General features: G+C 29.1%; 1 protein-coding gene across 2 annotated transcripts in view; it reads right to left on the minus strand.

Moving 5' to 3' along the window:
- LOC132924326 (zinc finger protein ush) overlaps positions 1-19,533 on the minus strand; it is a 97,506-nt gene that overhangs the window by 22,979 nt on the left and 54,994 nt on the right. The window contains exon 1 of one of the 2 annotated variants that reach the window (XM_060988556.1): positions 3,866-4,139. The exons of the other annotated variant lie outside the window; for it this stretch is intronic. Coding sequence (XP_060844539.1) covers positions 3,866-3,902 — 37 coding nt within the window. The 5' untranslated portion in view covers positions 3,903-4,139. Of the gene's footprint in view, positions 1-3,865; positions 4,140-19,533 lie in introns of those variants that run through there. 2 annotated transcript variants of the gene reach the window in all.

The raw sequence follows: 19,533 nt of genomic DNA on the forward strand, positions 1-19,533 counted from the left end.
TAATGATAAACTTTGTTAACCCTTCCCCCCTCCACCAATCATTAAATAATTACATTTTTAATAATGAATTTATATACCTACATATTAGTTTATATATTATATTGTTAAAAATAAGAACTAATTGGCCATAAACGAGTAACGACATACATTTGAGGGGCGAGGGCATAGTTTTCAATCACACTTCCGAAAGTGCGCCTATGTATACACGCAGAAGTTAAAAAGTTGTTTAAAACTTTGTGAACACCTGGTCGTACAATATCTTACGTACTTGGGCATGTTTACGATATTTATAGAGTATCGGTTAACACCACATTTTTTCAGCGTTCATCATCATAATATTTGTGTATGTTGCGCGGAGACTGCACACTTACGCATATATAATATATAATATGTACAATATATTTATATACACATAAATATTATACACACACGTGTCGCACGCGAATGATATGCGGTTTGCGTAATCAGGTCGCTATTATTTGGTTTTGCTTAGGTAATTGTTTATTTTTTTAAATTTTTTGAGACATAGGCAAATTTTTAGACTTATTGTACAAATTTGTCAGTTCGTTGATATTATACTCAGTCGGTTGACCCACAAAAATGTGACCGACCTTACTTGTATTGAATTCGATATAATTTCTGTATCTAGTTTCACCGTGGTCAATAACCTATCATTAAAAGAAATGTAAGGTTTCATAATACGTATATTGATGATATAATTAAATCTATTAAATATTTGACAAGGCGAAATATTCATGGCGTTTGATAATATAATAAATACGAACCTACATGTATTATGGACTTTTATTAACATGTACCTACCTATTTGCGTATGGATATTATCAAAGTAGATACAATTAATAAATGAACAATTAATTTGAATAACCCTGAAATATATAGCAATTTATTAGTATATATTATTATGTTATTAATTTTTGTTCAATAATTAGTGATTGATTGTAAACATTTATAGATGTAAATAAATTGTCGAATAATTTGAATTCTACGAACAATTTTTCTTATCAGACTTCGATTAACATATAATATATGAGGAAATAACACACAAATATTCACTGTAAAAATATAAATGTACATAATCCTTATTTATACTATTATACGAATAAAAATATTATATTGCTATACAACAAAATAAAATAGTGAATTGTATATTAAATGTATGTAATAATATTATGTTACCACTACTCAGTACACCTATATTAATATAATATTATGTAAGTATTTAAATTAATTTAAAACGTTAGCATTTTGAATTACTTGTTTGTTTAATAATAATATGTATTATACTGGAAAATATATTATCATTTAATCTCTAAATTCCGTTAGTTCTCATGATCGTGACACCCACGCGTGAACGAAGCCGTGATTATAATGAATAGGAAAAAATCTAAACGAATTTATTTTTTAAAAAAAGAGCACAAAATGTAAGTATATATAGACACTTTTGGCGAATGCAGATATATAACGACGATATTATATGTTCTAGGGTCAATGATTTATTCGACGTAAAAATATTCGATGCACATACACAAAACCGAGTTCTTATAATAATATTATACTATGAAACATTAAAAATATAATGGTGTTTTATTTATTTATTTTTTATCGAACTCGCAGATAACAGGAAAATGAAATGAGTTTCTCTTTAAATGCTTATAATAATATAATCTTTAGATTTTACGCGCATTATTTGAACACCCTGAGTTTAAGGTTATAACAGGAAATTCGAAAAATTACAGACAGAAACTATGAGTCGGTTCTTCGGAGACGCTAATAAATACTTATTATCTGATCCCAATCTCCTGTTTACCGTGTTGGAATCCTTTCACACACATAAATGTATTATCGCCGTAGCAGCGCGCAAGGAACGCACAGATAAAACGTCGGTTATCTAACTCTTATCTACCCTACTAAAATGGTGTATTGGACGGAGAAATGAGTTTAGTTGCATTATGGATTTTGTGTGTGGCCATTACAAATGAAATGTAGTGGGAGACTATCTCATGTCAAAACGCGATTGGTATAGGTACACTATATTTTATTTTATGTGTGTATGTGTGGTGTGTGTGTGTGAGTATTGCGCACCACAGTCATGTATAATATAGATTATTTTAAATAAATGTTGGATTTTTGTGTACAAGTTGTTTAACGATTACTCATAAAAACATACTAAAAAAAAAATCTTTTCATAATTTTGCGATACGAGCGAAATCATTGATTTTCAATTACAAATATCCATTAAATCGATGGACAAAGGGACCTCGTACTCCGGGAAAATAAAAACATGTTATTATGTATAGGTGTACAGCATACAATAATATTATATAAATACAGGTTTAAATACTATATAGTAATCGTATAAAATTAAAGTAAATTTTTCATGTCATTTGACAGAAAACTCATAACTACTAAATTGTTTAAGTTGTTACTCGTTATAATATAATAATATAGGTATAATACAGCCATTCTGTAGAATATATGAAATGTTTCGTTGAAACAATGAAAGGTTTTCGATTTGAAATCCGACTACGTTTTGTTAGGCAAAAGTCAAACACAGTTTAAAAACATTACATCTATAGAATTATTATTGATGATTGTTATCAGAGTTATGGCTCCCTATCTCGACTCGACCTCGAAGCATAATAATTTATATCGCCCTATAATCGGTCAAATCTTATCAGTGGCATTTGGAATTCGGCCGGCTGCCGGTGATATTTTCCACCTGACTTATCAGTTTTTTCCCAGTGATATAGTAGCAGCGGGAAGTTTATCGGCTGTCGAAATCAATATTAATAATCGACTTTATTATATATTTTATACACCTACCTATCGCGTCCATTAAAGTTATTATTTTTTTTTTCGATTTGGTCTGTCTGACAATTAAAATTAACTATGCACCGAATTTTTCACATCCTAACGTAACAAGAAGTATAGTATCAAGTTCTCAGTATAACGCGTATAAATTAAACATGAATTGAAATGTAGACTTCCGCTATTCGAGAGATATTCATTTAATTAGACGCGAGTTAAATTAAAAATTAATTAAAATTATTATATGTACATCCAGTTAATACTGTTAACAGTAATGATTAAAATAAATAATTATTCATTAAATAAATTCTACGTAGGTATATGTACATTGATGGTAAAATAAGAAGTATTTGACAATATTTTTCACACTGCAGCTAAAAGCAATAACTATCGGTAATAATTTTTTTATTCGCAGTTAATTGTATTTATACTATTTATTTGATTAAATAGGTATTTAAATAATATTTATAATATTATTCTATTCTCAAATATTTTTAAAGTACGAGATAAATAAAAATGTATTAACATATTAACTGTGTATTCTATTCTGTTTTACTTAATGTATATTGTTAATTATTATTATGAATAAATTATGATTATATATGTTAATACTTTTACTTATTTTATATGTAATAAATAAACTAACGTTATATAAAACGATACAACGGTTATTAACTCAAAATCGGTGTTTTTGTTTACACTTTTACGGTACTGTTAAAACATGGTACCAGCTGTAACGACTTAGAATAATAAAGTGAATCGTAGTCAAACAAAAAAAAAAGTAAAAATAAAAAATGTAATGTAAACATTTCATCTTTGAGATAATAAGATGTACAAACAAACCTCTTGTTGATTAAGCAAAAAGTAATTGAATCATCTAATTGAATACTAAATAAATAATAATAATAATAATCTGATGTCAATGATAATAAATTATAATATTATCGTAATACCGAATGCAAATTAGTATTTGAAAAATAGAAATCGATTGGTTTTTAACTTGAGTGTACAATTTATTAAAAACCATATTGCTTACTTATGTTTTTGATTGAATGTCGGATCACTTTCACCATTTTTAATTCGTCAAAGCGGAAAAAACAAACTTCAGTTTAATAGCAAAAGAACAAAAAATAAAAAATAAAAATAAAAATAAAAATCAACGACTTGCGCGATATGCAACGAGCACCAGACCAATTCAATAGTGGTTTGTGTCGGTACGGTTGAAAACGTATTCAAACGACAACTGAGCGCGATATGTGCGTGACACATATAATATACGGATACCATCTAAGACCACTAGATGCGTCAACAGATTAACCACAATATTAGAGTCGTACGCGATAAACGGAATAATAATGATAATGATAGTAATAATATCATAATAATCGCAATAATAATAATTATAATACGTAGAACGCGTGTGTGATAAATATTCGTCGGAGCTCGAAGCACAGTTTTGCTACGGGCAAGTGAATGAGAGCCACGCGCGACTACAACTGTAGCGCACAAACGCAACAAACCATAAAAGAATAATAGTATAAACATAACTGTGTGATGGATTTTTTTAATATTATAACTATAATGTTTCCCGTGAAGCGATTGATCTAAAACGGAGCAATTTACATAATATATTAATAATATTGTTATCCCGAAAACTGTACTAGTGTACGACCAAAATAGTTCCACAGAGTTAGGGAGTTTTATTATTCGAAAATTATTTGTTATTGGCGTGACGTAACACGAGACATGTTTGTAAACTTTGAACTGCGATTCCGAGTGTCAGAGTCAATGTTTGTTTAATTATATGTATATATATATATATTATATAGGTGGTATTATTATTATGACGGTATATCATTACGCTTCATTATCGCTCGTCGGCCAACAGCTATCATAATATTATAATATACTATAATATAAATAACCAGAACAACTACACGAGCGGTATAGTCAGACCAATATCAATGTATATATTAAGCATACGAAATGGTGTAATATAACACGGCCGACGACCCTCGGGCGTACAAACAGAATTATGCGAAGAGTATTTTTGCACACTACGTAGTTTTCGCTAATGGTCGATTTCCGAACGATATTGATATTACATTATTGCTGTGACGCATCATATTTAACAAGAACGCGACGCTTTTAAGAGGACGTCGCACCCGTCGTGTTGTCTCCATCTAACTAACGCATAACACACTAAAATGTATGCGTTCAGCAGTTCCAATTTTGTGTTGTTAGCATAAATATGAGAGTGAATTGAGTTATTAATTATTGTTATTACCAATCAAAATTAAAGGTCAAATTGGTTTTTTACAATGTTATAATTTTAAAGCAAGTGATGAATAACATGTAAATTTATTAATATTAAAAGATTATCATATATTGCTTAAAAAATAAAACATTATAAAATACTAGAGAGAATACAGATAATGTTCTTTACTTAAGTTCAAATCATAGATCAATACAGTCTAATGCTATTCACTTGTAAGGCGATGGTGTATCGTCTTTTAAATTTACCATAATAATAATGTAATACAATATAATTAGACGAGTTTTGATCGGGTAAGTGTAAACAGCGGTTACCATAGACATAATGAGGTAGTTCATTTGGAATGTACACGTATGGAATTGTTTAGTCACAATCTGGACAATGCACGCGTATTATGTACGTATATATTATAATTATAATGTGTTCATAATAACATACATTATTATTTTTCTTGGATTACGCGGCAGACTATATTATAATGAATATATTATCGTCACGTGTGTGTCACCACCATGGTTAACAAAATATAGAACGTATACCTAGTAGTTACATGTTTTCGATATCAAAAAATCAAACTTCAACGATCTCATATTAACATTAAACATTATAATTTATAATGATTGGTTTATTTTCGAATTTTTCGGGAGTCACAACTACATATTATGAACAGTTTCAACACTTATAACAAACGTCTTATTGCATAACAATCGTGTCTGGAGCGACGCACAGCAAGGGAGTACTAGGGGGACTTAGAAACGCGTAGAAAAAATATACGTTATAATATGTGGACGTCGCTCTATACTCTCGAGATGATAGAGAGAGGTATAACGCCGCGCATACGTCATGTCACAATGATCCCGCGTATATAATACTGTGTGTACATTGTTATGTGCAAAGTACACTGCCACCAACCAGATAATACGATTGGCGACCGGGAACTTGGGGTAGAAGCACAAACGGTGTGTATACGGGGTTGGTGACGACGATGACGATAATAATAATAATAATAATAATAATATAATAAATCCCGTCAGGTCGCATTAACCTTCAGTAATATCATCATAGCACTATTAAAGCAGGTGCCTGTATTCTGTATTACACGATAATGATGATGGCAACGACAGCAGTCGTGTATGACTCGGTGACATGACAAGCGAGTGCGAGAGAGATCCACGAGAGCACAAACGTAAATACGAACGGAAAGAGAGTGAAAAAAAAACCAAACCGAACCCAACTGATAACAGCGGCGACGCGGTATTGACATAACTCTATATACCGGGTAGACACCCGTTCATCGTCGGCGGTATCGGTATATACGGGGGTGAAAGTGCGGGAGAAACACAGCTCCAAGATTTACAGGACTCGCGACAAAATAATATATATATATATATATATATAAATGCTTATCGGTCGGTAGCAGCGATCTGTTAAAGGGAATTAAAGAATGAGAAAAAAAATGATAATGGAAGGACTTCCGTGAGTGGTGGCCCGCCGGAGGAGGATATATCTATCTATATATCTCTCTTCTATGTATATACGTATACATATATATATATATATATACGTATGTATGTATGTATGTATGCGACAGAGGGAGAGGTGGACGAATTTAATTTACTACCTGACGTCGTGTTGAGGTGAGCTTAATTCTGGTAACCCTCACCGCCGTCGCACCAACGCCAAACGTCCACCCACCTGCTCAACCCCTATACTACTGGGTAGGTATTTATATACATATATATATATATATAATGTATGCTGCAAGTGTATCGGTAACTCGCACTGTATACATATTATATATATAGTATATATATATAGTCTATATAAAGGCGCGACCCGCCTCTGGGCCGCCACCGTTATCTCGGCGTTCCAGGCCAACCGCCTTTATCGCCCGATGCCAGGAATACACTAACGGTCTCTCACGCAGAGCGGCGTGGTTAACACTCTCTCGCCCCGGTCACCCGCTCGCGTCAACCCTTTAGAAGCGGTGATATTTTCAACGGCGTTGTACGGGGGTGACGACGAGGTAGGTGTGTATATATACCACTCGGGTGCGAGTGTGTGTGCGTGTGTATGTATATGTGTGTGTGTGCGCGCGCGCGGCATATATAGTTATATAATAATATAACATAATATATAATATATAGGTATATATATATATATATATATATATATATATAAGCACACTTGCGCGGTGCTCCGGGTCCCCACCGAGGCGTTATCGGACAACGTTCGGTCAATGTAAACACTAAATAGGCTTAAAAGGATATTTGAAAAAAAAATGAAAATAACGTGTGTATGATAATAAAATGTTTTTTTATTATTATTATTATTATTATTATTATTATCATCATCGCATCGAAGGGGAATAATATATTTCTCCACCATCTGTCTTCTTACCTCTCCTTCTCGTCACACCCCGCTTACTCCTTCATCACTTTCATCCACCCCGTCGGCCACTTGCAGTCCCCAACGGCCAGACTATATATACGGGAAAAATGAAAATAGATAATAATATATACGTACACATATATACGAAATTATATATATACGATGCAATAAATATTATATATATATATTATAGTATTATAATATATAAACGTAGTTAACATAAATACATATATAATATTTTCATGATGGCAGAACACTTATCTATACGTACCTGATGGCGAAATAAAAAAAACTGCTTTCATGTGTTTAGATACATCATCGAAATATAATCCGTGTATAATATATTATTATTCAGTATACACGCATACATACATACATACATATAAGTAAATAAATATTACATACATTCATATGTACATACGAGTACGGGTTAAAAATGACAAAACGGCAAAAATCGATTTCGCATCGGATCCGATTGCGCTTTACATACATGTATCACGCATGATATACTGCAGTCACACAGTAGTGGGCTGTACTACGATGCATTTGTATACGCCTCTAGAGAAATAATAAAAATGTAATTCGTCTCAATATCCCGCCGGCAGAAAAATGAACAAACATATTCCATGTATAATAATAACAATATTTCTATGTTCTAAAATCTAAAGGTACAGTCTACACTTCTACAGGTACTTACTAAATTGCTTATTATTATCAATTTATAATTGAGAGGAAACTTGTTTTTAGAAATTTTAATTTACTGTTACACTAAAAAATTAAATAATTGTACACATATTATATTATATGCATATTGCATACCTACACCAGTACTTTTTTTGTATTTCTTAATTTTTATAATTCTTTGAAAATTACTGATAAGATAACGTTCATGGTTATTTTTTAATATTTAATTAATAACCTATAAGCACAAGATTGCTTGAAAATCTAAAGTATACTATATTTTGATACGTAATTGAATATGTAAATGGATTCATCATAAACGAGGTAGGTACTATTATAACACGTCATACATAAACACAATAACATATATAAATCTATAATACTAACTTGTTATGTTAATTACTGAATTTTTACAATACGATTTGAACATAACTAATGGATTTGGTTCTTGTTTATCTAGTATATTTTAAAATTAATTATATTTTAAAAATAAATGTATTAGGTAAAAATCAATTAAATCAATTATATAGCTATATATATATATATAAATATACATTATATATGAATTCAAATTATTTTTTCTCGAAATTTTTTTTTTTTTTTTTGATTTCTTAATCTAATATAATGCGTGTAATACAACCCATTCGCATATTGGATTGTATTATAAAACATTTTTAAGGTTCTCAGATATTAAATTAATATCATCGAGTTGACAAGATAAAAACTCACTATCATCGATTCGTTATTCTTATCCAAAATAATTTTAAAAAGTGAATTATAATTTGTATTTTTCATTTCGTGTATTATCTGCAAAATTTAATTTAATTTTCTACTTATTTTTATTCTAATTCTAATTATAAATTTATATTTTAAATCATTTTCATATCAAGAAAATTATATTTTGTGTGGATCTGAGGGAGGTAATACAAGAATAAAATATGAAAACAATTTAAATATTAACACAAAATACTAAAATTATTCTCAATTTTTAATTAAAACTTTAGCCAATTTAATCTACTACCAACATTTGGTTATTATAATTTAGTTAATCACTCAGGAGCTTGGAAAATCTATTTCTCCTGTTTATAATATTATATAGGTACCTACCAAATATGCTAGAGATTGGAAATTGATTTGAAACAAAATAATTTAAATGTATAAACATAAACATTAACTGAAACAAGTTATTTTTAGAGCTTTTTTTTTATCATAAAAAACCTAGATATTAAGAATGTTAAGTGTGCTTAAAATTTAAAATTTGTAAATTTCATAATATTCAATACAAAGTTTGTAATCGTATGACTGTATATTATCATGTTTATCGCAACTTATAACCATAAAATATATTGATTATTAATTTTTATAATATATGGCTGCAATTCTCAAGTAAAAAAAAAAAAATTCAAGTATTCAATAGAAAAACTAAATCTATGTATCTATACAATAGCTGAGTATTCGAAGCAGTTACTGCGACGACGATAACAAAAAATAATGTATCGGACGTTTTTTTAAGAAAATTGTGTGCGTGAGTATAATAACGGATAAACGCGTGACATGCCTAAATCATCGTGTATATTGTGTGTTGGACTTAAATTAGAATAATAACTAAAACAAAATGTATTTAAATCGAATATATGTAATTGTACATTGCAATTTTCTAATAGCAAACGAGATAAAATGATGTAACTAGTATATTTCATTAATTGGAGTTGAAAAACATTTACTCTTAATATAAGTCAAAATTATACATACAAGTATCTGATTAAATAATAATAATAGTAATTAGTAATAATTACTTGTTTTTCTAATTCACTCAGCATTATATAATATTACATAAAATATAAGTATATATTTATAATTGGTTACGCTGTATGTTATGCTTGATAAGTTGAAAAGTAAAGTTATTTCAATAATGAATTAATATACAATAATAGGATGATTTAAAATGTCGAAATAACAACAAAATAATAATAACAATAACAATAATAACAATTAACAACAGTAATATCTAACAACTATTAACAATAATTACATATTTTTAAATTGGGAAAAATTAGATTAGCAATTATGTAGTGTGTCGACAATCAGGAAGAAAAACATAAACCATACTTGCGTTTTAGTACCTATATTTTATTATCAGAACGTAGAATATTATAATAATCACGTCTTAACCATTTCCCGTGTGTCTTCATTATGTATATTATGTTATTATATCTATATTAAACTAATATAACTGTACGTCTATACGCATGCATATATAATATAATATAACCTACCTACCTACTATAAGACATTGGTCATAGATCCACAACGATATCTATTAACCGTTGGTAATCACTTAACCTCGCCTTGTCATCTGGCGTCCGAGATAATATAATATTATAATGCTATACGAATTGATTGTTAATATAATCAAACGTTACTGGAGGATATAGGCGGCCTAGGTGGTATACAGGCACGTATTATAGAGCTATATTCAAAGTATATAGGTACACACGTAATCATTACAACTATTACAGACTGTAGAATACGTAGGAATAGAATGAATTATTTTTTAGTTTCATATAATATTGGTGCATACTGCACTAATGAATAAAATGTTGTCAGTAATGCGATTTTGGCACCGATGACGAAAACATTGCTGCGGAAATGCGTGTTTTCTAAAATTGAGTGAATATTTTGTAGTTCCTGGGTTTTTTTTCTTATTCGACTAAAAAATTGCACACATAATTGCATAATATTAAACGATATCCCGTGTCGACAAGATAAAATTCTATCAGTGACCGACATTTTCAGTAGCCGAAATACTATATAATCATAAATATCAAACGAAAGCGGACAGAACATAATATACAAGAAATTGCAGTTTAGTTATAATCACCAATATATTCTCCACAGACGTCATTGCAGCGATTAGAACTATAATACAGTATCACGTTTGTGTGTCTAATTATTAAACTAAGCGTATTATATATTTTATTTAGAGAGTTGCAGTTACTATAGTTTAATATTATAAATTATAATACAGTCTAAACAACTGTTAGAGTAATAGTAAAGGGTACCAACTGAATTTACGATCAACGAATCGTTTATCCACCACATAATAATAATTATTCTATAAAGATTAGGTCGACAATATAATATACCTATATGATTTTATGAAGTTAAACATATTAATAATAGTTAAATAGTCTTTTATTAAACTATAATAAAAATAAATATTCGGTGTTAAACGAAGGTTATCTCAATTCATATTTTAATTCGATGATTATATTAATATACAAGCAGCAACGAAATATTACATAATATTATTAAAGATGATCTATGACTACAAATGTTGTCTATAGCGTTTATAAAAACAAAACGTTTGATAAATATTTCAAGCGAGTATTGTGATTGATTTAGCATTGTAAATATAGCTACTAAAATTATGCTGCAAGCCGTTTTTTTTCGAACACTTTATTAAATTTTTTTACTTATAACTTGTTTGTTGTTATTCATGTTTATTAATCTTGTAAGGTTTTAAAAAAAGAGATAAACCATAAAAAAAAAGCTAACAAGAAGTTTATATTATCGTAAGCAAAATTACTATAAGTTTTAATTTTATTTTTTGCAACTGTATATACTTACGAGATCGTTTAAAATTTACATTCCAAAATAAATGTGTTGTAGATTAAATACAAAATTCCTAGAAGTAAAATAAGCCTTACCGTTTTGAAATGGAAAAGTTGAATTTAAAAGTCTTGACCTTTTACTTCATAAGACCTTATCGGAGAAATTCTATCGGACACGTGTCTATATAGGATATATTATATTTGCTCTCTCTTCGATAGCCGTTTTAAACAGAATTCACATTCCATCTCGTATCCGAATAATACCCCTAACCATTCCTCTATACATCGAGTGGTTTTTCTCGGGTCTGGCAGTCAGGATTTTTCGAAATCATTGTTGAAAAGGAATTGATCAGATAGACAAAATAACGGCGTCGAAGGAGTTATACAACACGGACAGGGGAGCGAGAATGGCTATTCGGTGTGTGTTTTGGTGGTGAAAAATTGCTTATCCAACCGTGAAGAGTGCTCATCGTCAGATAAGGTAATCACCTTATTTTATATAGTGTATAAGGTTAGGGGAGGGTGGTGCAGGCAGCGGTGGTAGTGTGTGTGTGTTTTTCTCATGCCTTTTTCACCCGACCACCTATTTTTTTTTCTACCGGTGGCAATGGCTGGCCTTACAGGATGCTCAGGATAATCGGCGGCGGCGGCTACCTGATGTCTATTTAATTTTCTCTGTTATCGAACCCCGTCCTTGACTTAACTCACTATCAGTGGATGCGCTAAACACATCCTTATCGTGGTGAACACAAAAAAAATAAATAAAGTAAGCAAATAGATAGAGGGCTTGAATAAATGGACACCAACAATAGATGACGTGGAAAAAGTAACATTGCCAAAAAAATAAACCGTATGTACATGGATGCATAAATATACTGTTATAGTATAATATACACATGTGTGGTGCACTGTGCAGTATGATCACAGTGAGCACACGCTCGTTTGATGTGTGACTAACAATTCAAACGACATAGTATTTATTATATGAATGATCATTATTGTTTCTAAAACAACGTAATATAAGTGACTAACATTTTTTTCTATATCGTTAGAAGTACATCCCATTCTTTAACTGACAGCATGTTTTTATGAAATATGCTCTGCAATGGATATTATATACCATATATATTATATATTATATATTTATATATAATATTATATTTTATTATATTCAATCAGATACACTACACATAAAAACGTCCATTCAGTATAGACGTTCTGAACTTATTCAAAATACAATTTCAACAGGACATTCGTCGTTATCTTAGATCGTTTTATTAGTGTGGATAGAGAGGGAGACAGAACGAGTAGGAATGATGAGATAAAAATGTAAGGTGCTGACTGAATGAAAAATTATGTATGAAGTATCATGTGTTAAGCGCGACAAGAATTGAAATTTTCTACCCGCGACCCCATTTCTTGTTTTTGGCGTTTATCTCACGGAATCGAACTCGATTTTACACTGCTGAAGGAAAAAAAAAATAAAAAAGAGGAGAGATTTTCTCTCTTCTTTTTTTTTTAGCGTTGGCGTAGGACTTGTCGATGAAGTATCATGATTGCAAGCCACCAGAGTATAATGAAAATGCATAAAAAAAGAACAGTCGATGAATCTATACATGTATAATGTATATATACACATATATACACACGCGTGATATATATATATATCCATACTCAGGGGTTCCACATGAGAATAGATATAGCTTAGTCCACTCGAAAAATGATTATCTGACTTGGAGTGTAGGATGATGAACGTGTGTTATATACTTATATACTTATATATATATATATATATATATGTGGCGCAGTAAAAATACGATGTTTTTGTCGAAGAAGCAAGTCCATAATGTTTTTATTTAAATGCATGACTACCATTAAAAAATTGTATCACGTTTTGTTCTCGACACGTTGTCATGAAATTGTTTAATGAATCCTCTTAAATGGGCTGAGTTGGGTTTTAAACATTTTTTTAATTATCTTCAATGCAATCTTTTTGAGAAAAAAAACTGATTGTTAAGTATTAATTTATGTACTTAAAAATTACATTTAAGGAGCTTGAATTTCGCGTAAACCCTTAAAAGACTATTACTTCTCAAGATAATGTACGACTAAATAATTAATGGCAAACTTGAGTTTTGGATATACATAATAAGGAATCGGAGAGTGAATGTAAGAAGATTAACTGATTTTTATTTCTATATAATAAGTAATAACATAATATATAATTAATAAAATATTAAACACTGAGCATAATAATGAATATTATTAAATATATCACTCAAATATTTGATTATGATAAAGATCGATTATACTGATTATAGAATACTGTATTCCATTATTTCAATGCAATAATTCGATGTTCAACACAAAATACATGTGAAGAACATCAGATTTACCTAATCATATTTAACGTTTCTGATAACAAATAAATTGCTATTATGAACATAATTATTACGCACACAATTACACAAACATTTGACATACACCTATTATAGGAATATATTATGCTTTATTTGTAGTATAGTTGTTTAATGAATGGATTATAAGTAACAATTATTATTTTTATTTGTACATTTACATAGTAGATGTATACCTACGTATATGACTATATCGTACATGATAAATTACCATATTGATAACTACTAATAGTAATATTTTTCTATTATAAGGTGTTAGGAACAAACAAATATGTTATTTAGGTCATTAGCTCTTCTATATATACATATATTTATAAAAACATATTATGATAATGCCGAGACAATTCTGAGTTGTGTCCTCCCGCGTGTTTTAATCGGCACAATCATACCACAACGACTACAACGATAATCGCGCGTGATATGCGGAATCGATCGCGACGTGCGTCGACCAAAACGCGTGTCGGTCCACCCGTCCTTCACGTAATCCTTTTGCGTTCGCAGAACCCGACGAAAATAATGTACGTGGTTTGTATGATAAGCGATGCGTACAAAAAAAAAATATTTCTCCAGTAAATCTCAGTAATCTCACGTTTAATGGACGTTAAGTAGTAAAGTAGTTTCGGTTTGTTGGCCCAATAATTCCCCGATGATAACGAAAACGACGACTGTGATCGGCGTCTATGGCGTGACTATGGTGGCGATAACCTGACCAACTCGTTTTAAGCATGCGTATTATTATTATTATTACCGGAAAATGGTGAGATTTCAATAATTATTATTGCTCTCTGTTCGGTGTTTGCGTTTTTTTTTTGTCCATGTACAGTATATAATGTCATGTGCGTGAAGCACGTTTCTTTTAAGTATATAATTTCTCAGTCAATAACAAATGTAATATGACATTTGACCGATAACGGTAATATTTTAAACCATGTATAAATTTATGAAAATTAAGCCACGTCACAAACTTATTGCCATAGGTTAGTGGTTTTCGATAGATCTGATTTATTTCATGACTTACCTGTATACTTTATATAATTTATGAAAATAACGGGCATTTGTATTATAATGTACTTAAGTACTAAAGGTTTACCTATGTTGTCATAACTAACTATGTACTATTTTATATTATACTATAATTGCAACACAAGGTTAAATCATAAAAGTTTTTATAATCCAAAAATAATAAAAGTGAAAAAAATTTTGAAATTTTAACCTATATATAATATATATATAATATATGTTTGCAATGTTAATGCAGTGTATTTACATAAAATCATAGTTAGTTATGCATAGCGGTAAAATAATTGTATACAATTGTACATACAAATCATATTTTCGTTAACATTTTAATAATTATTTATATTTGTTTGAATTTAGTTTAAAATAGTATAATATTATAGGAAGAAAATAACAAATTACATAAAGATTCAAATTCTTATCATCATGTATTGAAAATATATTTAAGATGCGAAAATTGATTTAGAATAAAATACCATTTTCTATAAAATAATTTATCAATATTTTATTGTAACATCTTTTAAAAATATAATTTAAATAAATGTTTGATAATGTTAAAAAAATTTTTTCTTTAATAGCATTTTTTTTTTTTAATAAGGAAGACATATCTATAGGTACCTACATAATATTAATACATTAATACTCAACAAATAAATTTGGTTATAAGAGTACATATATTTTGAATATTTATATGAGGAGGTTAAAACCTATCCATTAATAGAAGAATAAAACCCGACAAATATTTAATTTACACAATATGATAATAATATAAAAAATAGTAACTTAAAATCATCACTTTAAAAAAGTAATCGGCAATTTAGACTATTAATGCAAGTTTGAAAATAATAATAATCTATACATATCAACGCAATATTAAAAACATAATATAATATATTGATTCAATAGTCTCAACTTTCATTGTAATTTATATTTATATTCAATTAAAAACATATTATTATGATTCATGAGACATTAATGTAACTTGTATAACAATGCACGCTGGGATTATTACTATTAACAGTCATTATTTAGGCGAAGAAACATAATAATATATGTATTCCTATTTCAGTGTAATATAGATACTTAAGTGATTGAAATAAAATTGTTTATTTAACTGTTTATTATGAAGACGAATCAAATACTTATGCTAATTATTCGGAAATAATTATAGGTAGGTATACTATATTGATTAAAAAAAATACTTAGAATTCTGAGAAAAAAATGATAACTGATCCACATAATGTATGTATATATATATATGTGTGTGTGTATGTGTGTAGCTATGTTATTATTACTTAACAACACATGGCAATATATTAACACTAATAAGGCATAAAATATTATATTATATATATACACAAATTAAATAATAACAGTATAATAAAATAGTATTATAGTATTAAAAAAATCCAATAGCAGACAAAGATGATTTTAAAATGAAATAACGCAATGCGATTTATAATTACGTGATGTTAACAACCTACCAATAAGTTTTTCATTGCACATAACATAGATTACTATCAATATAATATAATCTTGGACATATCACATATAGGCACGAGTACATACTAACACACTAGTTGTTTCATATAAATCGACAACTGGAGAGACAATTATATTATATAGGTTATTATATATAATTATATATTTTATTATAAAATTATTATTTATTAAATTATTATTTTATATTATTTGTTTTATTATATATTGGACATTTGGACATATTGGTGTGCACATATTAATATATTACAATATAATGAGTAATAAAAATATAGTACGTTTTATTTAATTCGGACGTTCGAGGGGGGGGGGGGGGGAAATAGAAGACAAAAAAGAAACGATATGGTTTTAAAGGTAGGTGTAAATCGTCCAAGTGACTGCGTACCCATATATATTATATTGTTTTACATCACGATTGAATTTCTGGCCACAGTCACGGTATTTTTGGTTCGTACCTCAATAATAAGTATACCTATATAAAATTATAAAATATTATATTATATTGTTAACGATGTTTTCGTTGACATTTAAACAGCACACTCATACTCGTGCACGCAGACAATATAATACATAAATATATTATGTTTGGTGCGGACCTGCGATCAAAACAACACACGCGTAAATGACTAATATTTGGACGTAGATACCTATATAGCAGCTTTATTGTATAGTGCTGCGCAGGTTCCGGCACACACGAAAGCCATTATAATTAGAAAATAAAACATTTTTACACTCGATCCGATTGCGCTGGAAAGTGCGTGATACTATAATAATATAATATATACATCGGCAATCGCGGAGATTTGGCTGTACACACAATATATTATATTATAATACATAATATATTATTATATAGGTAGGTACAAACTTGTTGTTACCGCGCTCCATCCCGAACCGGTCTACAACGAATACGCGAACGCACTAGGACGGACGTGACGAGTCCGCGGAAACCGCGTGTGTTTCGGACAGTGCTGCTGCTGCAGTGGGTCACGATTTACGACTTTTAAGATAATAATATTATATTTTATTGTTCTACATACATATTATACGCACTCACGCGTGTGTGTTTGCGTATTGTTATATAATTGAGGCTGACGATTTTTGATCGAGTCATCGGTTTTGGTGTTCCCGGCAAATTTTCCGCAGTGACGAAGACGATTTTTATTAAATTTAGACACTTGTTTAGTTATTTATACATAATAAAATATAGGTCGGGCTGCATCTAAACATGCGAAAAAATAATTAACGATCAATCGATTCACATTAACTCATTATAAAATTATAGGCAATATGTAATATACATATTATTATTTATACTATATATGAGAGATGTAACTTTTTTTTTATTTTACTAAAATGCCTAGAACGACTGTACTTAGTGTACTTATATTATATTATCAGTTCGTAAGAAAATTTACAATAATCAATATTACATAAATTTTTTTTTATTTTTGGGAGGGGAGTTGACTCTTTATATGTGCCTAAGACATATTATATATATTGTCATCCGATAAACCAAACTATTCAACGCATAATAAGAAAGATTCGTATAATTGTTTTTATTTGACTCGATGTATGTAAAGTAATCGTTGAAAGTGTAATATAAAATTGTTATATAGTATAATTATGTCTATAGTATATAGATATAATATGATCCTAATTCCCTTATCCTTTATCTGGAATCAAACGATGAACGCACGATTTACGGTAAGTTTTGTTAGTTACATTTTATTATTGTTATGAAATTTCTGTAAATACAACAGTTGTAATATCGAATATTTTAATCGAAATACTTGAATATTGGAAATATTTGGGCAGAAAAAAATGGGCAATAGTTAAATTCGTTAAGAATAATAATGTGACTGTTACTGACGTACAAAGTGTATACTGTAAATAATATTATAATAACACAATAATTATGATATATACGGTTTAGATACTACTCGTACATCAATATTATATAAGTTACCTATATAATATAATAAAATAGTACCTATTATTCATATAAAATTGATAGCTGAAGAATATATTATAATATGCTGCACAGACTTAAAATTTTGCTCATTTCGATAATTATTTTTTTTTATCTTATTTATGTTTTATGACTTTTTTTGTCTGACATGGCTATCAATACTTTAATAAACATAACGACTTTTCAATCGGTCGGTTTTTTAGACATTATATAAACGCAATTAATTTTTTATATTTTATAATTAGACAGACGTAGTAAGATAATAATATACTTGAAAATAAAATGTATAGGTTTAATTTTTTATGAACAAATAAAAAAGTTTAATAATGTTGTGTGCATTGTTTACTTGTGTGATCTTTAACAATACTGTTTGCCGTTAGTAAAGGAGAAGTAAATTACACAGGTCATGCAAAGACAACATTTAAACTATTACTATATAAGATAATATTTTTTTTACAAATTTAAGAGAGAAAAAAATGAAAAACTTATATAATTAATAGTAATAATACAATTTGTTACAGTATGAACGCTAAGTTAATGCTATAACTACAAATAGTAATTTTTTAAAAAATACATTTGTATAATATATATTAAGATCATAGTTCATTTGATAATTTTGGGATGAAAACCAACGACCATAATAATGTATGACTATATGTTATGTAAGCAGTAAGTAAGTATATCGTTCAACCATATTTAAATAGTAAAATGTCTGTTCGGTATGTATATACACGTCACTTGACGATGATAGTGTGTGAAAATTAATAGATTGTTTTCTCGAAAAAGTTTTCCAACTCATACAACAGCTCAACTCTCTCGACCGCAATAAACTTATCT

Source organism: Rhopalosiphum padi, chromosome 3 (assembly GCF_020882245.1).
Source record: "Rhopalosiphum padi isolate XX-2018 chromosome 3, ASM2088224v1, whole genome shotgun sequence".
NCBI classification, from domain to species: Eukaryota; Metazoa; Arthropoda; class Insecta; order Hemiptera; family Aphididae; genus Rhopalosiphum; species Rhopalosiphum padi.